Source organism: Artemia franciscana, chromosome 1 (genome assembly GCF_032884065.1).
Source record: "Artemia franciscana chromosome 1, ASM3288406v1, whole genome shotgun sequence".
Classification (NCBI taxonomy): Eukaryota; Metazoa; Arthropoda; class Branchiopoda; order Anostraca; family Artemiidae; genus Artemia; species Artemia franciscana.
This window is the reverse complement of record NC_088863.1, coordinates 10415309-10440810: the sequence shown is the minus strand read 5'-3', so window position 1 is coordinate 10440810 and position 25502 is coordinate 10415309. Positions and strand designations below refer to the sequence as shown.

General features: G+C 35.8%; 2 protein-coding genes across 9 annotated transcripts in view; one reads left to right on the top strand and one right to left on the bottom strand.

The window, feature by feature from the left end:
- Window positions 1-25502, top strand: part of LOC136025399 (uncharacterized) — a 597112-nt gene that overhangs the window by 120633 nt on the left and 450977 nt on the right. The gene's annotated exons all lie outside the window — the stretch shown is intronic.
- LOC136025384 (alanyl-tRNA editing protein Aarsd1-B-like) overlaps window positions 1-25502 on the bottom strand; it is an 81402-nt gene that overhangs the window by 47548 nt on the left and 8352 nt on the right. The window contains exon 1 of one of the 3 annotated variants that reach the window (XM_065701373.1): window positions 16102-16260. The exons of the other annotated variants lie outside the window; for them this stretch is intronic. Coding sequence (XP_065557445.1) covers window positions 16102-16149 — 48 coding nt within the window. The 5' untranslated portion in view covers window positions 16150-16260. Of the gene's footprint in view, window positions 1-16101; window positions 16261-25502 lie in introns of those variants that run through there. 3 annotated transcript variants of the gene reach the window in all.

Here is a 25502-nt window from a genome sequence, read left to right as displayed (position 1 = left end):
AACTCATTATATATCCATGCCTACAAATGTTACGCTACTATAGGGAGGCAGCCCATAGTAGATAAATTAGCTAGGAAGAGATTATTCAGCCCGAAAAAGCCCGTCAAAACAGACGAAGCCCAGAAGAATTATCCATTAATCAGAATCCCATGCAATGCTGTGTCGTTTACTAGGCTATACTTTCCTCGAGGGGTACAATTCCTCAAATGGGAAATAGAGTTGACCGCAAGGTTCCCAGTCTTGCAGGTACCCCGAAATGGTCGAGGCAGCCCTTTGCAGAGGCAGTTGTCCATAGATCTGGATCTTACGCCCTGCAATAGAGGATCCTCCCACGATGGTGTTCTGCGTCGCCATGTAATTTAACCCCTTACTGGGAGAAGATCTTTAACTCATGGGACGTGTGGACACGCCCGATGAACCCTGTTGAGTGTACATTTGATGGGTCTTCTTCCTCTTCCCCCTGTATTTATGGCCCCGGGCGAGGGTGCCCCAGATTCTATTATGGACCTCTATGGACAACGTCCCCCTTTGGTCCGTGCATCCTATGGAGGTAAACTATAAATAAATATACATACAAATAGCACAAACTGTTTTAAATTTTAGGGAAAAATCCAGTGTCGTGTGGTAGTTTGAACTTTCAAATTGGAAGGATATTAATATAAATTTTAATTAATTCTAACATGATTGGCTATCACCAAATTGTATATCGATTGTATTTTGTTCTAGTTGTCCAAAATTTCTATTTTGAGAAGCATAATACACAAAATCGGCACTTTACCGTTGTATAATCTAAAGCTAGTAGACTAAATCGATAGTAGTCTACTATCGATAGTAGTAGACTAAAGCTAGTAGACTAATTCTAGATATACTTTGTCGGTAATTACAGGAGGATTGGCTATCCCATAACCTTCATCCGATAGAGCCCAAGTCACGCGGAAAATTTCGATTTCTGGCGAAACATGGCTGACATTGGCACTTTCCTGCGACAGGATACTTAAAATGGGCACTACAACCTTTCATTTCTGTTAAAATGAGACTTCTCATCTTATGTTCTACAGATACTAGTTAGATATGATCGCCCGGAAGAAAAAACAACATCATTCCATGAGGATAGGGTTTGAAACCTGGTATGGCTGTTAGAACGGGTGTCAAGGGCTTAACTTTATAAGCTCAGCCAGATTCGACCCAGCTCTAAAAGGGTACCTGGAGATATCTGAGGAAGGTAAACAGGATGTGTGGGAGTACAGGTTGGCTGGGCCCCAGCCCCCAATTGCATTTTCTGGCTGAAGGGCCAGGAAACGGTGACCTGCACCAGCAGTAGGGACTGTAATGTCTAATGCTATATTATTTACTTCTTTCTATAAACAAACAAACGACAAATGAACTCGTATTCATTACCAAATTTTTCAGATTAAACAGAAAATTTTGTTGCTTTGCTACAGAGGGGATTTTGAAACGTCCGCAATAGGTTCTGACAACGATGCTGTAATCCTCACCACGTTAGCACGTCCCTTAAGGGGTGTTTCTTCCTTTTTTCTTAAAATGTGGAATAATTTTCAGTTTCGTAGCTTTCTATAGGCAATTTTAAAACTAAGGGGTTTTTCTTCCCTTTTTCTTAAAATGTGGAATATTTTTCAGTCTCGTAGCTATCTATAGCCAATTTGGTACTTGTGTCTTACAGCCACCACACTCAAGTTTTGTCGAGAAGTTTGGTTAATACAAATGAAATAAAACAAAATACGATGAAAATATAACACTTTATCAACAACATTATGAAAACTATAACAAAGAATTATGGAAGGGGGCCGCCCAGACCGCATTACATTAAATACGTAACATAACCTAACTAAAATACCAACTAAATATAGAATAAAAATATAGCCACAATGTAGTTTCCCACCGAGCCAAAGCTAATACTGCCAGGTATAAAGACCATGAAAACCCGTTATTGTCTCATTTTCATGATGCAAGATCTTGAGTGTGGTGGTCATAAGACAAAAGTACCGGCAATTTTAGATTTAACGAATTTCATATTGGTTGGAATCATCGCAAGAAGAAGATTTTTCTGTTACACTGTTTTTTAATAAAAGTTTGTTTTTTGAGTTTCGGTTGCTATAGACACATGTCGCAATTTCCTTAAAACTGGTCAACACAAACTGTAGCCTATCTATAAAAGACAAATTTATGCCCATTTAAGTTTTAAATCAGCTCTTGTACCTTTGGCGTAGAATGAGTATTTAAAAAACATTCAGTCTTATTAGAAATACTGGAAACTGCTGGTAGGTTAAAGTTCGTATGATTCTTGAAGGGGCAGGTCTGAAGATTACTCTTTCCCTGCCTACGTGCCAGAAGTCATGCTCCTTACATGAGCAGCATAGATTTGTTGGAGACGCAAAAATCAATGTGGAGAAAGCAAGTATACTTGGTATACGTGAGATAGCGCACAAAAGAACCCCGTCCCTTTGTTTTGGCGGGTAAAAAAGTTTAGGTGGCCGGATTCTCTCCGTTCTGCTTGAAACTACTTAAGATAAAGCCAGTCAATTTACTCTGTTTCATTTGATAGCAGGTAAACACATGTTCATTATTAGCACAAGTGTGGCATTTCTAGAAGAAAAACATTCTCGACATTTAGAAGCTTCTCTAGAAGCCATTATTTCTACTATCTAAAAATCCCTTGTTCAATATTGAGCGACCTAATACTAGGTTTCCAAGAAGAAAAAAAAATTACGGAACTCTTGAACAATGGCTTTATGTAGGCATTAGCTTTCCCATGCTATTTTATAATGGCTAAATAACATTGATATAGTTATTAGCGAAAATTCCGTTTCTAGAATGGAACTTATGTTAGCCGATTATGACAGTCCAATAAGATGTCCTGGAATTTTATTAATCGTCCGAAAGAAATTAGCTACTAAGTGAGGGAGGAAAAATTGTAAACTCGGTTTGACACCCACGGCGTTTATTCCCAGAAAATACAAGGATACATCCGTCGCAATTCTTTTCTCTTGTCTGTTAAAATCTAAAATAAAAGCACTTCCCAAATAAAAGCACTTGAATCAATTAAAACGTCATTAAACTATCACAAACTGGCATTTAATTCAACATAACGAGTTAGTCAAGTTTATTGTGTTTTTTTTTGGGGGGGGGGGGTTAAGGCAGCATCGGTCACAATTGTTTTTGTGGTCTTAACCGCTGTTCAAATGGTGTTCAATCTAGTCCTAGTTGTCTAAGCATAATGTCTAACCAGACTTCCAAATTTAAGGAGCTATACACACTTAGAATTCGATGCTTGGCTTAAAAGAATTACAGAAAGGATATACAGTTCTACAGCCTAGAACTCATTTTTAGGAATTAAAATCATGTCAAATAAAAAGATTTGGCTGCAATTATCTCTCCTTATTTTGTTAGGGGGTTTTTTCATGTTTTTTTTTTATGTTTTGCCAGATATCCAACGTCAAGGGATGAAAGTCTAGCTAAATTTGGATACTAGGTTATAAAGAAAGAAATGTTATAAAGTAAAAAATTATAATGTAGTAAAGGGTAAATGTTATAAAGATGCTAGGTTATAAAATTGATTCAATGAGAATTAACTGGTCCTACAAATGACAGCACCAAAGGTACCACTGTACAGCTCATCTGTATGGTACCTAACCACCCGAGGCCCACAAAGCTATACATGCTTCTTTTCCATCCATATCTTTTCTGTGCTTCATTTTTTTCTCCCTCCTTCGATGGTCATATCTCTTTTAAAGCTTTTATTCTTAACTCACCCATTCCCGTTCAAGGACATCGCATTTGTTGCTTGGCCAAAGCTGAATTGCCAAAAAAAGGCTTTTTGTAAACCTATCACCGTTCATCCGTAAAATGTGGCCTAACCAACATATAACCCTGTGTTCCTAACTTAATCGAATCAGTCTTTTTAACATTAATTTTCAAATTTCATAGTATTTCATAGCATCTTCAACTCATGATACCTTTTCAGTAGATACAATGCTAGCCCATAGCCTTTACTGGGTTCCTTAGGGGTCTGGCTCATTCCCACCCAGACAAATCTTCCGCAAAAAACACACTCTCAGAAAATTACCCTCAGTAGATACCATCCCTAGAAACCCCCCCAATCTTGAATACTCTCTCCAAATGTAAAATTGAACAGGCCAAGGGAAATTAAAAGAAATAAAAAGAACGATGAAAATTCTATGATTGACCATCCACTATTATCAAGGAGGGGTGGTGTGTCATTGTGTAGGCTGAAGGGGCAGGTGGCTGCCAGATACCTAGAAGAGCACGTTCCAATGTTTGGATTGTCTACATCTCCATGAGCTTTCAGATAAGTATGGGAATGGACATTGCTGCGGTGGTTCGGACGTAATCTTTCATCTCCCTATGAACAAACGTTTGATTCTGTTGATAGAAGAGCTTTAGCAAAGGTCTTATTCTTGTAGGGTATACCAGACAAACACATTAAAGTGATTAGTGCAATGTATGAGAATAATACTGCTGCGGTTAAGGTAGGAAACGGGGTTAGTAGCTGGTGTTGTTTTAAATCAGGAGTTAAGCACGGTTGTGATCTATCCCCGTTTATATGGACCATTTTGATGGACTTTGTCTGAAGGAGCACGGGAAAGGCAATGGGAGACCACAGAATCAAATGGAGAGGAAAAACTCTCCTTGACTTAGATTATGCTGATGATTTAAGCATCCTAGGTGAAAGGTTGAGCAAAATGAATGAGCTTTTAGAGGTTTTTCGAGTTCAGGGTGCTAGAATAGGTTTGAAAGTTAATGTTAAGAGGACTAAGTCACTAAGGATAGGAATAAGTGAAGATGAAAAGGTGATATTGGGTAACGAAAAGATTGATCAGACGGGTAGCTTCACTTGCCTTGGTAGTATCATTAGTAAAGACGGTGGAAGCAGTGAAGATGTTAAAAGTAGAACAGCCAACGTTCAGAGTATTTTTTCAAAATTAAAAAAGTTTGGAAAAATAGGAAGAAAAGTCTGCATGGATTAGAGTATTGGAAGGTACAGTGATGTCAGTCGTCAAACAAGGCTCTGAAGCATGGGCGCTCCAAAAGCAGATGAAGATTTGCTAGATGTTTTCCAGAGAAATTGCCTGTGGATTGTTCTGGGTACCCGTTTTCAAAACCGTTTTTAAATTTGTTACTACTATAAACTGTAGCTTGCTCTTTTACAAGATTACAGCTAATGCTATAGCTATCACCAGGGCCGTATCAAGGATTTTTCTTGGGAGGTGTTTTACGCAAGGATTTTTTTTTTTTTGGGGGGGGGGGACAAAAAATGTGTTTATAATTTTTGTTATGTTATTATGAGCCAGAAAAACATTTCGAGGGGGGGGGGTCAAACCCTCATTGGCAATGATAGTATGTTGTTGTTGCTTCTTTTGACAAAATTAGTTTTTATCTGTAATTTTCGTTTTATTATCTTTTTCACTTTCATTTATATATGATGATCATTGTAGCGAGTAGCCTCTGTCTTCAAGATTTTTTTTCTTGGGTGGCTACTTGTTAAATGCTTATATGGTGTATTGTTTTCTAAAAAAAGTTTAATTCAACATTAGTTCAATTTAAGAAAATCTATGGTGGCCAAGCATATATTTGGAATTAAATCATCCAAACTGTCACCAAATACCTATTTTCATAGACATCCCTAGTTTGTTTTTGGGCTGAATAGGGTAATATACTCCTTGTTTTTCCTCAAAGGGGGGTAATGAAATTCATTGATAAGAGGCCTATTTTATTTGACAGCAATAAATATTATCACCACTTCTGGGACAATGAATGGGATGACCTCATAGAAAAATATATATTTGGAAGTTTTATGAAGCAAAACGTCTTAATAGAATGGATAATAAGATAAAACGAATACAGAAACATAATATTATAATATTACTGTTATTACTGTAATAGTATTATATTTCTATTATATATTATACTACCATTATTACATTATGTTACTATTATATACTTTTACTAAGAGATGTGCCAACCAGACTAAGACTTGAATGAAGGATTGTCATTGGATTCTTTTACAGTAGGATACCATGAACCAAAATAACAAATAAATAAGAAAAAACGTACATATGGGCCTACTTTAATTTTTTTTTTCAAATATTCCTAGAGGAAATCCTTTGAAACAGCCTTTACTTTGGTCTAGACTCGGTTCAAACTTTGCGTTCTTGTTTTCTGTAAATCTTTTCCCGAATTTGTACTGAATTGTCATATGCCAGGAATGCCTTTGTTTTTTCTGCCACTGGATATGGCTGCCAAGTTTATAGAAACATATGTTTCAATTATGTTATTTTCAGCATAACACAATAGAAACATAATAACATAATAGCATATAATAACATAATAATAACATAATAGAAACATATGTTTCTATTATGTAATTTTCAGCATTTCAGCATGTTATATTAGCATTTTCATATGTTCCACTTAGCCACCTCACATGGAAAAGGTGGCTGCAGGAACTTAGGAGGGGGATAATTTGATTGAAAAATGAAAATGCTAGTAGTCACTTTTAAAGTCAAAATGACTGAAAGGCAACCACTCCCCCTACCATGCCCTTTTTTTGGTATTCACTGTCCAGAGCCCTAGAACCCTGCAATACAGTGGGGTGTCAGTCCACAAAAATGTAAAAAAAGGAGGGGATTCATCATTTGTGCGATCTATCAATAAATATACCAAAAAGGCATTTCTAAGTGAAAATACTCCCTAAAAATGTGTTTTCAAATTCTAGGAAGGAAAGGGCAAATAAATTTAGGTGGAGCACAGAGGACACATATATGGCATTAAAATAGCCTAATTAATTGTTCCAATATGGATGCTATGTCAACGATTCACACCTGAAAAGCTATTGGTACACTGAAGGAATATGATTTCTCTGAAACTTCTATTGAACAAAGACAATTTAGAGAAATATTACTTTGAACAAAGACAATTTAGAGAAATATTACTTGCTGAAGGCTAAAAAAGGTACAAATTTAACCTCTAAGAAAAGGGTAATATTTGATTAAAGGAAAGAACAGGTAGCTAAACAAATCAGCTGAAGATTTATTTTTGAAACGTAGAATACATCATTGGGCTACTGAGCCAAGATTACTTAGACAGTATTTTTTTTTTGACAGCTCAATAAAACAGGGAGGGGGTTCCCCCGGAAAGAGGGCAGGGTTATTCTCCCCCAGACCCTGATCCAAAATAACGCTATTTTTGGAATAAATTCAATACGCTTAACCTCCCTGCTTCAGTAGGCCATAATATATCAAGCTGTGGTTTAGTTCCTGGTATTTGGCCAATTAGTTTGAAATGTCGTCTACTTCAACCAACATTGCATACTGTAGTGTAATTCAAAAAGTATTCTAGTCACAGCTAATCATTGATTTAAAAGGAAAATCAAAGCTTAATTCCCGTCGGGATTTAAAATAAGAGCTATGAGACGGGGTCCTTCTAAATATTAAAATTCATCAAGATCCGGTCACCCACTCGTAAATTAATAATACATCTTTTTTCCAATTTTTCCTCTCCCTTCAGCCCCTCAGATGATCAGATCGGGAAAAACGACGTTGTCAAGTCAATTTGTCCAGGTCCCTGACACACCTACCAATTTTCATCGTCCTAGCACATCCAGAAGCACCAAACTTGCCAAAGCACTGGACCCCCCCCCCTAACTCCCCCAAAGAGAGCGGATCCAGTCCAGTTATGTCAACCACATATCTACGACATTTGCTTATTCTACCCACCGAGTTTCATCCCGATCTCTCCACTCTAGGCGTTTCCCATGATTTCCGGTTCCCTTCCCAACTTCCCCCAATGTCACCAGATCTGCTCGAGATTTAAAATAAGAGCTCTGAGACATGAGTTCCTTGTAAATATCAAGTTTCATTAAAATCCGGTCACCCGTTCTTGAGTTAAAAATACCTCAATTTTTCTAATTTTCCGAATTAACACCCCCCAATTCCCCCAAAGAGACGTATCTAGACGTACCAATCACGTATCTAGAACTTGTGCTTATTCTTCCCATCAAGTTTCATCACGATCTCTCCACTAAGCGTTTTCCATGATTTCCGGTTTCCAAGATTTGTTTTCCCCCTCCAGCCCCCATGTCCCCGGATCCGATTCAAATTGGAAATAGAGCATCTGAGACATAAAATATTTCTATATATCAAGTTTCACAAAGATCCGATCAACCATTGGTAAGATAAAGATACCTCAATTTTCACGTTTTCCAAGATTTCCGGTTTTCCCCTCCAACTCCCCACAATGTCACCACATCTGGTCGGGATTTAGAATAAGAGCTCTGAAGTACAAGATCCTTCTAAATATCAGATTTCATTAAGATCTGACCACCTGTTCATAAGTTACAAGTACCTATTTTTTTCTAATTTTTCCAAATTACCCCCCCCCCCCCAGCTCCCCCAACGTGAGAGGATCCGGTTCGGTTATGTCAGCCACGTATCTTGGACTTTTGCTTATTCTTCCCACCAAGTTTCATCCTGATCTCTCCACTCTAAGCCTTTTCCAAGATTTCCGGTTCCCCCCACCCCAACTCCCCCAAATGACACTGGGTCCGGTCGGGATTTAAAATAAGAGACCTGAGTTACGAAGTCCTTCTAAATATGAAATTTCATTAAGATCCGATCATTCCTTCTTAAGTTAAAAATTCCTCATTTTTTCTAATTTTCAGAATCAACCCTCCCCCGACTCCCCCAAATAGAGCAAATCCGTTCCAGTTATGTCAATCACCTATCTGGGACTTCTGCTTATTTTTGCCACCAAGTTTCATCCCAATCTATCCACTCTAAGCGTTATCCAGAATTTTAGGTTTCCCCCTCCAACTACCCCCCCCCAAATGTCACCAGATCCGGTCAGGATTTAAAATAAAAGCTCTGGGACAGAATATTTCTCCAAATATAAAATTTTATTAAGATCCGATCATCCATTCGTAAGTTAAAAATACCTCATTTTTTCTAATTTTTCGAATTAACCGTCCCCCCCACCACTCCCCCCAGATAGTCAAATCGGGATAAAAACTATTTATAATTTAATCTGGTCTAGTCCCTGATGCGCCTGCCAAATTGCATCGTCCTAGATTATCTGGAAGTGCCTAAACTAGCAAAACCAGGACAGACAGACAGACAGACCAACAGAACTTGCGATTGCTATATGTCGCTTGGTTAATAGCAAGTGCCATAAAAAAAAGAAGTTAAAAAAGAAACTGAACTTACAACAAAACCAGAGAAAACACTTCAGTTTTCCTATGGCAAAAGGAAATGTGCCTACAATGTAGGCTAACATCATTTCTTCCAGCTAGCCATTCCAAATGGAAGATGTAGTTGCAAAATTTTGGGAGGGAGATATTTTGATTGAAAATTGAAATTTATTGTGCCACTTTTGAAGTCAAAATTAGTGTAGGATAACCAGCCACCCTTCCATGGCCTTTTTAAATATTAAATAAAAAACAGGTTTTTTCAACTGAAAGTAAGGAGCGAAATTAAAAATTAAAACAAACAGAAATTATTTCGTATATGAAAGGGGTCATAAACGCCCCGCTCTTTACGCTGAAGTTTTTTATTATTTTTTTTAAAAGTAGAATTGTGAGAAAAAGGCAAACTTTATCGCAAAGAGAGAAGCGTTGAGGAGGGGACAACCCCTTTCATATACAGAATAATTTCTGTTCGTTTTAAGTTTTAACGTTGCTCCTTACTTTCAGTTGAAAAAACTTGTTTTTTTAATTTAATTTCTGAACATTTTTGAATTAATGCATGTTTTGATTTTGGCTCACCGCATATGAATAGTTAAAGCCAAATTTGCATAATTTTGTTTTTGGCTAAATGGCTTTCTCGTAGTTTTCCTTGGACGATTTTGATAAAAAAAGGGATTGGGGAAGGGACCTAGTTGCCCTCCAATTTTCGATTACTTAAAAAGGCAACTAGAACTTTAAATTTTTTTACAAACATTTTCATTAGTAATAAATACAAGTAACTTACAAATTAAGTTACATAACAAACTTCTACATTTGTATATTTTTATTACGTATATGAGGGGGTCCACCCCCTCATCAATTCCTCGCTCTTTACACTGAAGCTTGAATTTTGTCCCAATTCTTTAAGAATGACCCCTGAATCGCAAAGGCCTTAGAATAAATAGTTGAAATTACTAAACATACTTTAGCGTAAAGAGCGAGGTATTGAGGAGGAGAGGAATCCCCTTATAAACGTAATAATTTCTGTTCGTTTTAAGTTTTAATGCTGTTCCTTACTTCCAGTTGAAAAAACTTTTTTTATTTATTTTCTCATTGTTTTTTTTTAATATAATGCTAGAAAATCCTGTGAAATTATGGATTTGGACAAATCCCCCATCTGATATCTGGGGTAAATCCTCGGCCTTTGGATTTGTCCGATAGAACTTTCTGTAGTTGTAGTTTTGATTTCTTGCTTTATGATAAGGACTTTCTAATCATATGTTTTATGGGATGGTTCAGGGTCTGTTTGCTTTGGTTTAAAAACTGACCTAAAAAAAATAATTGAAATTATTGGCCCTTTCAGATTGAGAACTTGCAGATGAGCCATCTTTGTTAAAGAGTGTAGGGATTTCTCTTCTTGTAGCCAGTTTAGCATTTTTTATGTTTCCTGAATTTTTTAGAGGCCGATTTTGCATTACCAGCAATTTTCCTCTCTTGTTCTTTTTTGACTTGTCTAGTTTCTTCTCTCACCTTGTTTCTTGCTCGGTTGTATTCTTTTCTAGTTGATTCTATTTCCATATTATGTTTTAGGAGTTCCTTTAGTTTGTTAAATTTCCTTTTCTTGATATTAATCAGTCTTTTGAGCTTTGAGTACATGTGAGGCAGTGTCTTTGTGTGTGAAAGTCTTGTCTTTTCTATACAAGCTTCTATACAGTGGGTTACATCACAAAAGAGCTTTATTTTTTTTTCTTGCAAGTTTATCCCATTTGCAGGATAGTCCAATCCATTTTTCAGGCCATTTTTTTTTTAACTTAGAATTAGTATGTTTTTTCTGTTCTTTCCTTTGATGACAGTAGGGATTTTGCTGAGGGTCAAATTGAACAGAAGTTTTACATGGTCACTTTTACCTAGTGAAGGAAGTATGGTGATTCTATCTACAGTTTATGGGCTACAAGTGACAATGAGGTCCACGATATTTTCTTTTTCATTTGCTGTGCATCTAGTGGGTTCTGTGATGAATTGCGAGAGAAAGTTTTCTTCAACGAGTAAGATAAATGGGTTTGTTATTGAGCCTTTTAGCTGTCAATTGATTTTAAGGAAGTTAAAATCGCCAGCAAGGTATAATGGTTTTCTAGTAAGTACCAAAGCACTCAGTACCTTGTTCAGGTGTTGGAATGACTTATGCTTATCTTCTGCTGATTAAGAGGGTGATCTATATGTGCATCCAATGACTATGCTTGAGATTTTCTGAAGTCCTTTAGTATTACAGTCTAATGTGGATCTGCTGGTATTAAAGACTATCTTTCACATAAATAGCACACCCCCAACCAGATTTTTTCATGTTTTTTGTTGCAAGCTAGTACCCATTAATGAAGATCTCACTATCCTGGATTGCGATGTTTCTTTTTGGTTTGACTTCTACAATACATATAACTGAAGGATTGCTCTGTAGTGAAAATGCATGTAGTTCACTGAGTTTGTTTAGAAGCTGGCCAGCATTAGTGTACATAAGTGTTAATTTTGCGTAATACTGTCATTTTTCCAGGCATGCTTCCTGATATTGTCAGTAGACCTATTTCAAAAGTCAAATTTGTCAGCTGGGCTTTTAAGTCAATTGTCATACTCAGAGCTACTGCTCATGGTCTTTTGTTTTGTCAGTTGTTCATTTCTTAGTTTTGTGAACCACTGGCCTGGGTTGTAGTCCCTGTTTGAGTTGTTTAGGTGGTACCATCTTCTGTGCTGGTAGAGTTGGTCTGAAGTCCTGCAGTTGGTCTGAAGTCCTGCAGCAGGTCTTTGTAATCTTCGGATGTGATTATGAATGAATATTTGGAGACTTTCTCTCTTTTGTATGAGACCTGAACAATTTGCCTTTTCAGGTCAAACTCTGATCCAGGGAGCTGGATGAGAAGTGAAAAATTTTTTGTATTGATGTTTATAAAATTTCTTCTTTTTTCTCCAAGTCATATGGCCTTCACAATTGTAGGCACTGAAAGTTATAGCTTGTCTTGAATTATTTCCCTAACTTTGGTGATGTACCCTGAAGGGTTTTGATCTCAAGCTTTCTCCCACCACCATTTCTTTTGCCCTTTTCTGGGTGTGTTGTTTTGAAATAATACTTGCTTAGCACTTTTTTCTCTTTGTAGAAGAGCCTTCCTTAGCAGTATCAGGAAGTCAACAAAAAAAAGCATCTCCCAAGTCAAGAATGAAGGGAGATTAGAGATTAATTTTGAGCCCGCTCCACCCTCCCTCCAAGGAAAATATCTTCTATATTTATCAGAAGACTCACAGGAGATTTACGAAATCTGGACATGAAAATACACTTTTGATGCTTCAGGCATACATCCCCCCTTCCTGCAAAAATCCACTAGTCCTTCTCTGCCAAACCTGATTCACATTTAAAGACCATTGCGTCATATAGTTGTGCATACATTATACATAGTAATCTATATACAATTGTACACAATGGCACAAAACTGTCTCTAAAACTGAGAAATTAAATTAACAGTTTTTTTTATTAGCGATTAGCTATTTCAGAAATTAGCCAATTCTGGGAATTCAAAAAGATAAAAATACAAAACGGAAAACTGTAGTTTTCTCCAACAAAATAGCACAAAACACCACTTTACTACAACAGCAGAAGTTTTTGTTACTAAAAAAGAACACCAGAACTTTTGAATTTTCATTAAAATAAGCTATTCTGGATTTCCTAGGACCATTGGGTTCAATACAGTCACCCCTGGGAAAAAACAAAAATATACAAACAAATAAACATGGTTCTGTGTTTATTCTTCTCAGTAAAAAAAGGAAGTCATGTAGTTTTCTAGATATGGACTTCAAACTCAGGAAGAGGTTCTCTGATATGCTCAATTTGATTATATAATTTCCAGAGAGATCAACTGCTCTTGAATGGGTAACTGGCATTAAAACTGAAGCTTTTTATGTGTGATTACTCATCAGAACTCCCCTTTAAAAAGTTTTGCTACTATTGGCATCTTATTTAGTTTGTTACCAAAAACTGTTCTAAAGATTCAATCCATTTACCCCCCCCCCAATTCACTTGAAAGTTTCACATCATCTAGACAGGATTAAGGGAGCCTCCATTAATACAAAAAATTAAGAAAATGAACCATAAGGAACAGCAAATAAAATATAAAAAAAAAGAAAAATCAAAATCCACTTGCCCCAATCAATAACAATCTCAGGAAATTTCAACTTGATCCCAAAAACCATTCCCAGGATGTTATATTTGCACTTGCATTTGAAATCTAGAAGAACATAGATTCTTTTGGTTTATTTTGCTACTTAACCATATATAGATTGTAGGTCCCATAGGGTTTGATGGTGAAAAATGTTGAAATGCATTGGACAAAATCCCCTAGATCAAAGCTTGAGCTTTAATTAGCCCTCCAAACACACCCAGAAAGCTTCAAATTGATACCCTAGCTATTCCAGAGATAATAAAGATATACTATTTGGACCCCTTCTGATAAAAATTCAAGGGGTACATTATCCCTCTACTAAAGAAAAACTCCCAGAAAGTTTCAACTTGATCTTACAAACCCTCACCAAGATTTTACAGTTACAATATTTTGACAACCTGGATGTGCATAGGAATAAAAATGTGCATGTGCATAAAAACTACTTGCCCTGTTTGCTTCCCAAATCCAAAATTGCTTTGCCTTCACACCTTTTCCTCAACTATGCCCAGAAGTTTCAGCCTTATCTCCAAGGCATCCCTAAGATATACAGGTATACTATTATGATGACCTAGATGTACTAATGATCTTCTGAAGTCAAAATGTTATAAGTAGTTGACCCCACCCTCACCTTACCTGAAAGTTTCAGCTCAATTGTCTAGACAATTGCCAAGATGTTGAATATGATTTGAGAATTTGTGTGAAACTTAAGTAACATAGGAAGAAGAGTTTATTGCCCTTCTCTAGCCTTTTGTTGGGCATCATTTTGAGGGAACCAATGCCCTTTTCTATGTTTAATTTTGTATTTGGGTTGCTTTTGCTTTAGGGCTTAAGGACACAAGTTTTAAGCAAATCAAAAAAAAATTTGAATCCTCTTTTGAGGGGCAGTGATTTTTAAATCACTGGTGTTGTAATACCCCATTTGATGTGGCAAAATATAGGCCCAGTCTATATAAAAAGTTTACTGATTTTGTGGGTTTGCAGCAAGTTTTGTGCTTGTTTATAACAAGTTGGTTCATTGTACCAAACAAAGCAGATTCAAAGAATTAAACAATAAGAGCAGCAAACTTGTCTCTGGAAAGAGCACTGGAATGGTCTAATTTTCAGAAAAATCTGGAATGAATACCATTTGTAAATTATTTTATTTGCCCTAAAAATAACAAGTATCTTAAAGCATCTACACAAAAAATAGCAAGATGAAAAAATTTATATATTGCCAACTTTATTCCATTTGGTTATTAAAAAAGGACTCATTTGAATATATAGGCTATCTGGGAATTACTGGCAGCATTGGATTTTGTTATACAATAAGTTTTTTTTCTTAGTTGAACTAGCAAAACAAATCAATGAATATGTAACCAGATCTCACATCCACAGTCTCTTTAAAAGCTCAAAATAAAACTTGCAATGGTAGCCTACCAATTAGCCTAGTATCTTTGAAAAGAGGGTTGAGTGTTGGGGCAAGGTCTGTATTCTATATTTATTTTATAAGCCCTGTTTGAGGTTTTTTTAGTTTTATCACTCTTTGTTGAATAAAAATAGAATACAGACTTTGCCCAACTGCCCACAGGGCTCATGGACTAGCATAATACACTTCACTCTATAGGTAATGTTACCAGTAAGCAAGCAAATGGATGCACTTATCTAATAATGACAAAGAAACAGTCAATGTTCCTATTACCTGAATAATTGTTTAGGGTCATGAAACTATTGTAAATAGATGCATTTTGACTTATGGAACATTTTTTCTCTCTTGCAAAATTATTGCAAACTCACTCTTATAGAGTTATTATATATTTGCACATTAGGGGGGGAGGGGGTAAAGCATTTACATATTTAATATATGCTATGCTTTACCCCCACCCTCCTGATGTGCAAATATATAGCCCAAATTTGTTTCTATACTATTACAGATTTGCAACTTCAAATATCCAATCAAAAAAAAACAGAAATGACTGCAATTCTATATGTGCAAATACAGAATATTTGGGCCCAAATACTCCATAACAGTGAGTTTGTGGTAGTTTTGCAAGAGAGAAAAGATGTTCCAAAAGTCAAAATGCATCTATTAACAATAATTTCATGACCCTAAACAATTGTTCAGGTAATAGGAACATTGACCAAAGAAATAATATGTAATCATCAGAATCTTGCTATATGCAGTAATAGACACTATAGATGGCTTGTGATGAAACTAAACATTTACCCAAGTTTGTGTCAAGCCAGCTAGTTGCCCAATTTGTGCCTTGTTTGCTAAAAAAAACTTGTTTAGCTCTAGCTAAAAAAAAAACAAACTTGCATTATAATACAATAGCAAACCAATCCTTGATTTGAGCTTTCAATTTTAAAATCAGCTTGACAAACCAGCCACCCATTCTGAACACCTATTCTAGCCTAATTAAAATTAATGTAGACCTAAGCCTGTAATTTAAACTCACATGAAACTAGCTTACAAAACAAGCAATTAGCAATTTCTTTCAAGCCTAGAAATTTTGAAAACATGTCTTACTTAAGAAAAACCAAGAGGCCAATCAAGGATTTGAAATTGCTTCAAGCATGTAAAACGTAATTTATATAGGCTAATAGAAAATTCTTTGTTACACATGTAAGAGGCAAAATTTATGTAAAAATAGAAAACCTAGTCTTTATAATATGAACTACAAAATAAAATTGAGTATATAAGAGGTGCTCTGCTATTGTTATACTAACTATTTTTCTATAGCTATTTTTTTGGTATTCTAAAAGAGTTGAAACCATGCTTTCAATTCTTAAATATTCCGCTTAAAAATATGCGCAAAGGTTTTCCTCGTGTTTTCGGCTGTCGTTCCGAACAAGTGGCTTCATCTTGTGTTGGCTTCATAATGCTGGTTCAGTTACTGTATGTGTGGTTCAACTGATAGCACTAATATCGATGCCCTCTTCTTTGCAATGTTCTAGTACCTCAAAAAATTAATGATACTTTTATACGGCAATATCAAACAGTTGGTGGTAACGAACTGTAATAAGGAGCGACCCGGCTCAATATTAAGCAACACTCTAAAAAATGGATTTTTAATTTAACAGCTACATCAAAAGAATCGCATTTTAATGCTGATTTAAAATATATAATTTTAATCAAGTTTAGTCTTACCCATCAAAAGTTATGAGCCTGAGAAGATTTGCCTTATTTTAGAAAATAGGGGAAAACAACCCCTAATAGTCATAGAATCTTAACGAAAATCGCACCATCAGATTCAGCGTATCAGAAAACCCTAGTGTAGAAGTTTCAAGCTTCTATCTACAAAATGTGGAGTTTTGTATTTTTTGCCAGAAGGCAGATCACGGGTGCGTGTTTATTTATTTGTTTTTTTTTCCCAGGGTGATCGTATCGACCCAGTGGTCCTAGAATCTTGCGATAGGACTCATTCTAACTGAAATGAAAAGTTCTAGTGCCCTTTTAAGTGACCAAAAAATTGGAGGGCACTCAGGCCCCCTCCCACGCTAATTATTTTCCCAAAGTCACCAGATCAGAGATAGCCATTTTATTCAACGTAGTCAAAAAAACTTATAGCTATGTCTTTGGGGACGACTTACTCCCCCACAGTCCCTGTGGGAGGGGCGACAAGTTATAAACTTTGACCAGTGCTAACATATAGTAATGGTTATTTGGAAGTGTACAGACGCTTTAAGGGGGGTTTTAGGTTGGGGGAGGAGTTGAGAAGAGGGGGATATGTTGGGGGAACTTTCCTTGGAGGAATTTGTCATGGGGGAAGAAAATTTTCATAAAGGGAGCGCAGGATTATCTAGCATTATTTAAAAAAAAACAATGAAAAAATAAGTTTTTTCAACTGAAAGTAAGGAGAAGCATTAAAATTTAAAACGAACACAAAATTATTACGCACATGGTGGGCTCAACTCCTCCTAATACTCGCTCTTTTTAAAGCTAAAGTATTTTTAGTCATTTCAACTATTTATTCTATGACTTTTGTGATTCAGGGGTCATTCTTAAGAAATGGGAACAAAATTTAAGCTTTAGTGTAAAGAGCGAGGTTCTGATGAGGGGGTGAATCCCTTTGTAAACGTAAAAAAAAACATGAGAATACAGAAGTTCACTACGTAAGCTAATTTTTAAGTTATGTATATCTTTTACTAATAAAAATATTCGTAAAAAAAATTAAAAGTTCCTGTTGCCTTTTTAAGTAACCAAAAATCGGAGGGCAACTAGGCCTCCTCCCCGCTCCTTTTTTCTCAAAATCATTCGATCAAAACTATGAGTAAGTCATTTAGCAAAAAAAAAAAATGCAAATTTCGTTTTAATTATTCATCTGCGGAGAGCCAAAATCAAAACATGCATTGATTCAAAAACGTTAAGAAATTAAATAAAAAAAAAACAAGTTTTTTTTAACAGAAAGTAAGGAGCGACATTAAAACTTAAAACGAACAGAAATTAATTCGTATATGAAAGGAGATGCTTCCTCATCAACACCCCGCTCTTTACGCTAAAGTTTTTTACTGTTTTAGAAAGTAGAGTTAAGAGAAAGAGGCAAACTTTAGCGTGAAGAGCGGGGCGTTGATGAGGAAGCATCTCCTTTCATATACGAAGTAATTTCTGTTCGTTTTAAGTTTTAATATCGCTCCTTACTTTCCATTGAAAAACTTGTTTTTTTTTATTTAATTACAAAATAAATTGAGAGGCTGAAGAGCAGTAACTCATTGACTTTAGGCTTGAGATTCGTATTATTGAAGATCTTTTAATTGGTGCTACTTCTTTCTAGTTGGATGAGCATTCAAAGATTAGATGACTTAAAGGTTCTGGTATAAAGTTGCAGAACCTACAAAATGGGCAGGGAGTGAAAAAGATATAAAATGTAGTTTTACTACAAACCGCTACTACTACTACTAACAGCTCACTGGAGCACCAAGCTGCCTGACGTCAACACAGCAACACACGCTAGTTTTTTGTGCCAACCTATTCAAAGCCTCTGTTTGAGCACCATCTCAAGAACTTCCATTTCTCCTAAATTTCCTTACAACCTCCTCCCATTCCATTTGGAAGAGGCCTGCTTCTCGTTTGGCCCTATATGGTTGGCCGAAAAGAACGATCTTTGGCAATCTGTCTTCCTTGATCTGTAGAACTTGTCCTAGCCATTTCAATCATTTTCTCATTATAGCTCTAGAAAGTGGGATAGGATCATATTTTTCGTATGCTCACTATTTGAAATAGTCAGTTAGCTGGTGATCTAAATGCAGCCGTAGACAATCCTCTGAAAAACATCTCACAGCTCCTCCTCTGTCTTTCGGAGCACTTTCGTTTCAAAAACATACCCGACCACTGTTGTAATCACTGTAGCTTCCATTATTCTATTCTTGAATCATAGACATATCTTCCTTTTTTTCTGAACTTTCTTGAAATGTTAGAAAACACTCCGGGCTTCAGCTATTCTACTTTTAATGTATTCACTTCATCCATCATCTTCACTAATAAAAATACTCGCAAGGTAATTGGAGCAGCTATGTTAGACCTTCTCTTGAGTATGCATGTCCTGCTTGGTTGACAAAATCGTTCATCCGTGATTGACAAAAGATCAAACAGATAGACTTGAGACGATACAAAAAAGAGCCGTAAAAATTATACTTGGACAAAACTACTCAACATACGAGGATGCACAGAAACAACTCAATTTGGACTCACTTGATAGCCGTAGACATGGCTTAGCATATAGATTTGGACTAAATTGTTTGAATTCCCCAACTCATTGTCGTCTACTACCCAACCTTGAGAGCCCCCCAACTGAAGGACCAGTTACTAGACTCCGAAATAATAAAAAAGAATTGTCCACGGTTACTGACTTGCTCAGCCTATAGTACTGAGAGATATCGCAAATCATTTGTCCCATATTTTACCCGTCATTTTAATAATATTGACACAACTAATATTTAATGTTTGATTAATATGTGTTCGATTATTATAATGTTTGTTTAAATTTTCCTGTGAGTGTTTTTGGAGGTATAAATTATTTTCGTCATGACATGCTAAGACTAGCTTCGGCTATTGTAGTGAATAAATATATTCTATTCTATTCTATTCACAAACAGTCTAACTGACTTAGTCTTCTTAACACTCGTATCTTAATCTGTTCTTGAACCCAAAACTCTAAAAAACCTTAAAACCATTTTGATAGCATTTTTATTTATGACAATAAAATCAACATCAAAATCTTAGTATAGCAGTGTTTTCTTTTTCTGTTGGTTTTTGAATTGAAAAGGGAATAGTTGTGGGAAAAGTCAAGTCATGGCCAATTGTAGAAAAAGCCAAGACAGATTGTCCAATTAAATGGGCATTAAGTGCAAGGTTTAGTTTTACCCCTTTGATTGCCGTTGTTACTGTCTCCCACTTATGCTACACCTCTCATGCACGTCATTCCACAATGCCGAACTAGAATCAACCTGTTGAGGTTCTACTTTGCCTTTTCGCAATTATAATTGCCAAATTGACAATTGTCGATTATAACTGACGAAGGCAAATTGTTTATGTACAGTCCAATTTGCCTATATATAGCCAAATTTGCCTATATATAGGCAGATATTGTCAATATATCCATACTTTAAGCGGCGGGCATAAGCTAGTACTACACTTTATTACTTCAATGTATTTCTTTGGTATACCTTCACTAAACCTCTTCTATTGGCTGAATCAGATGCTTGCTCGTAATATATATATATATATATATATATATATATATATATATATATATATATATATATATATATATATATATATATATATATATATATAACTGGTCTAATGACTCTTAATTAGGCGCTTCTTAATTATTAATCTACAAGTGATGACTTGATCTACGTGTCTTTTCCCTTTCCTGAAACCACATTGTTCAAAATTTTGACGGGGTGTGTTTGGGGACATGGTGGGGGGGGGGGGCTGGTTACCCTCCAATCACTTTTGACTCTTAAAAGGGCAATAGAACTTTTGATTTCTAATCGAATGAGGCCCTTTCGAATTTTCTATGACAACTCCTTTTGTACAAAGTGCCTTGGTCTGAAAAAAATATTGTGCCCATATCGCTCCTAGGATAACATTACTTACAGAGCACAACCTTTTGTTTAAAATAAACTACTTAAAAGATAATATCCCTGCTACTTTACAACCGTTCTGTTAAAAACAAAAGATCCTCTACCTTTTGGAGGTCAATTTTGGTTCTTTTTGCATAGGGATTTTTTTCAGAAACTAGAAAAAGGCCTTGGTCGGGACTTGGAAGGGTGGAATGGCCAGTTCGAGAACTGCTTTGGTAGCATTTTCAAATTTTAAATTTATAATTAATTTCTAAGTTAATGAACACTACTCTGTCTTAAAATTACTGCTGGTCTGAACTATCCTCACGAAAAACATTATAATACTGTACAGCCCAAATAACACTATCAGAGAAATCAAAATCCTCCCAGCTTTCTCAATAAAATTCTTCCCAGTGTCAACGTTCTACAATAGATACAAGGGTCCCTTGAAGACCATAAAAACAGCAAAGGAAGGCATTTTCTATGTTGAAAATATACTTCCTTCCTGTTTAGTTTTTGTTATTTGAGAACTGGTGATCATCCCCACTGGTCTTTAATTATCCTTGATATTTCCTAATAGCTGTACATCTGGTAATGTCACATCCTCAGAATACTATCAATATTTTGGACTCTTTCTAGTCATTCGCTTTCACTACAATTTTGATATTCAGAAGCAAGTTATGCAAATTATACAGATTTGTTTTAGTTACATCCACCAAATATGGTTACCATCCCGGTAGATCAATTAATTGCACCTGGAAACTACTGAATTATTCCCTTTCAACTTTATCCTGAATTAACATGGAGAAGGATTGTTTGACAGTTAAGCCATATCGAGATGATATTAGCTTTACTTTAAAACCAACCGAGTGAGTTTAGCCGACCTCACCTCACTTAGTTAATATGAGCCAACTGAGTAGACCACAATTATTTACTGGAAATGCAAAAACTTCAACTATATGCTATGAATCTAGAAACCTAATCAAATGAAACAATTGGATATTAGTTAGCAATTCAGTTTAAAATTTTAAATAAAAACAAACCTGAACCAAAAATCTTAGTGTACTTTTTGAAAAAACTGTCAAGTGAGAAAAATTTGCAGGATCTGGGGGTTTTGCTTCAACCCCGAAGAACTTGTTGTATGATCTTTGGACTATTTTGAACAAAATTGCTATCTCAAAATTTCTTTCGGATGCACTTGGAGAAAGGGGGATGTGGGGCGGGGCTAGTTCCCCTCTGATCCCTATTGACTCTTAAAAAGGGCACTAGAACCTCTGATTTCTAATCGAATGAGCCCCACCGATGTTTATACGACCAGCACCTCCACACAAACTTTATATGTTAATAATAGGCAAGTAGTATAACTTATAGCAATTGCCCTGAAAACATAATCACTAAACCATTCAATTATGCTGAACAAAATGGCTATTTCAAATTTTTGATAGGATGTGTTTGGGGAAACAATACTCTTTTGATTTAGTCAAAGTGTAAAAGCAGAAATCGTATAAGTAGTAACCCTGAAAGTTTCAACTTAATATCCTCAGTCGTTGTTGGAATGAGAGAGAGAGAGAGAGAGAGAGAGAGAGAGAGAGAGAGAGAGAGAGAGAGAGAGAGAGAGAGAGAGAGAGAGAGAGAGAGAGAGAGAGATCGGTATATTTAAAAACTATCGTAGCATAGAGCTAAATTCAGTGATATTGCGGAGATGTCTTATCAGCAACCAACATACACACAATGCGTTTTAAAATCCTCTTAAAGCAACATTTAGTTTTATAGCATAAGGGGCAAATCGCATAACTGTGTGGAGTTAACACACCCAATTTACCTAAAGACATAGTTACTAAATCGTTCAACTATGCTGAACAGAATGCCCGTCTCAAAATTTTTATTGCAAGTCTTTAGAAAATTATCGACTCAGCAGGAGGGCTGCTTTCTCACCAATCATTTATGTCTTGTAAAAAAGAATATAGAACTTTTAATTTCCAATAGAATTAGCTCCTTTAAAAGAGTCAATGACATTACTAGCTATGAAACAACAGCGTTACCTATGACACTCCTTGTAGGCCCTTTTGAAAACCTGCACGCATTAAGACTTTTCGTTTAATTGAAACTCCCTCTAAATGTTCCCTAGTAGTTTCACCTTAATATCCTTAGTGTCATAAGTTACAGTAACCGTAGAAGTAGTATTAAAACTATACATATAGCGTCTTCTGGCTAGTTCAGAATCCACCACAATTTGCCCTTACCATTTCCCGAAAGTTGCAAATTAATATATTCAGTGATTCGTGAGTTACACGCACTTGATAACCTATATGCACATCAAATGTATCGATTTAGTTCAACACTACCCTCAACGTTCTCTGAAAAGGCTCACCTGAGTGCTCTGTCACTTTGGAAAGTAAAGGTCAAACATGCCAACAGCATATACTATATGTAAATGATGGGGAGGTTGACATCCCCAAAGACATAATCACTGGATTTTCAACAATACTGAACAAAATAGCTTTCCTAGAAAATTAATTGGGTGTCTATTCGGGAATGATGGACTTGGGGGGGGGGGCTCAAATCACTTTTGACTCTTAAAAAGGACACTAGAACTTCAGATTTCCAATCAAATGAGCCCCCTCCAAAGTTTAAACGACTAATCGTTCCATTAAATCATATATGCCCTGGGGTATAACTAACTACACTTGTCCCTGGGCTCTGGGGGGGGGGGGGTTTGTCCACCCCAAAGGCATTGGTATATGTTCTTGATCTGTTTTGGACAAAATGGCTATTTCACAATTTTGATCAGATGAGTTAGGGAAAAGGGTGGTGTCGGGGGGAGGGGGCTAGTTACCCTTCTATCACTTTTATATTCTTAAAAGAGACCAAGAACTTTCAATTTCCAACCAAATGAGCCCCCTCTAAAGTTTGTACGACCCCCCTTCCCTCCTTTCACAAAAACCTCATACGCCTCCTGGGCAGAACTTACGAGCCTTGCCCCCAGCTTCTTTCGGGTTGGGTCAACCCCAAAGGCCTTGTTATGTGATCTTTGGACTTTTTTGGAATAAAATAGCTATCCCTAAATTTCTGTTGGATGCATTTGGGGAAAAAAGAGCATGGAGGGAGGGCTAGTGGCCTTCCAATCACTTTGACTCTTAAAAACGGCACTGGAACTTCTGATTTCCTTATCAAATGATCCCTCTCCAAAATTTATACGACCACCCTTTCTACAAAAACCTTATACGCCACAGGGACATAACTTATAACCCTTGTCCTGAGTGTTATGGGGGTGGGTATCATCCCAAAAGACATAATTACTGAACCCTTCAAATACGCTGAACAAAATGACCATCTCAACATTTTGATTGAGTGTTTGGGGACATGATGGGGATGGGGGCTGATTATCCTCCAACCACTTTTGACTCTTAAAAAGGCCTCTAGAACTTTCATTTTCTAATCAAATGAACCCCTTTCGAAGTTTCTACAACAGCCCCCTCTATTCGAAGTGCCCTGGACTGAAAAATAAATAAATATTATATTGTGGCCACATTGCTCCTAGGATAACCTTACTTACAGACCACAACCTTTTGTTTTAAATAAATTACTTAAAAGATAATCTCCCTGCTACTGTACAACCGTTCTTTTAAAAACGATAGATGTTGGTAATTATCCCCATTGGTCTTTAATTATCCTTGATATTTCTTAATAACCATACCTCTGGTAATATCACATCCTAAGAATACTGCCAATATTTTGGATTCTTTCTATTCATTTGTTTTCAGTACAATTTTGATATTCCAAATCAAATTATGCACATTTTAAAGATTTGTTTTAAATTACATCTACCAAATACGGTTACCAGCCCGGTATATTGCCCCTGGAAACTACTGGACTATTCCTTTTCAACTTTATCTTGAATCAACACAGAGAAAGGTTGTTTGACAATTGACCTAGCGATTGGCTTTACTTTAAAACCGACCGAGTGAGCCTAGCCAACCTCAACTCAATCAGTTAATATGAGCCAGCTGAGTAGATAACAATTGTTTACTAGAAATTCAAAAACTTCAACTAGAAGCCATGAATCTAGAAACCTAATCCAATAAACATTTGGACACTAGTTAATAATTCAATTTAAAATTTTTAATCAGAAAAATCCCAACCAAAAATATTAAAATACTTAAAAAAAAAACTGTCAAGCGAGAAAAAACTGCCATTTATAGCTGATTAAGGAAAGCTAACTACGATTTTGATCAGTCTGAATGGTAAAGATGAATGGTTGGAGGAATTTCAAAAGATAGCCTGAAAACCCATAAAAATGGTGTCAGATCAAGACGAAAACTACACTATTGTCATTAATCCCAAAAAGGAGGAAAATAACTCCCCCTTAATAAAAAAAATAAATTCTTTTTTTGCTTGGGTAGCACTCACTTGGGTAGTACTCATTTTTTAGGTCTCTTTTGAAAGGAAAATGCTATATCTAGTGCTTTTTGCAAGTATTAAAAGCATACTCCTAATCTACATTCTAATTATTCTAATACTATTAATATATTATATAATTATTATATAATAAGATATATATATATATATATATATATATATATATATATATATATATATATATATATATATATATATATATAATTATATATAATATTATAAGAATATTATAATAAGAATATTATTATATATAATTATTATATAATAAGAAGTATTATATAATATAATATATGATACTTCTAATAATATTCTACATTCTAATAAATTCAACATCAATGCAACAAACAGCAGCTGGAATCATACAATTTCCTAAGTTACTAATACCAGTTCCTTTTGCCAACACCTTTTTCCCGTGCCATGAAAAGTATTTCCTTTTGACAGTACATATTCCCAGCTTGAACTTGAAACATCTATACAAGAAGCAGGAAGTTTCTAGATCGATACTGCAAATCTATACAACTGAGGACCAAACAGCGATGACTCAGGCCCTTCCCAATTTTAGTATATAATATCACATATGATCATACCCAAGAGAAGCAACTTTTCAAAAGAAACTTGTGTTATGTCACAACACACGTATC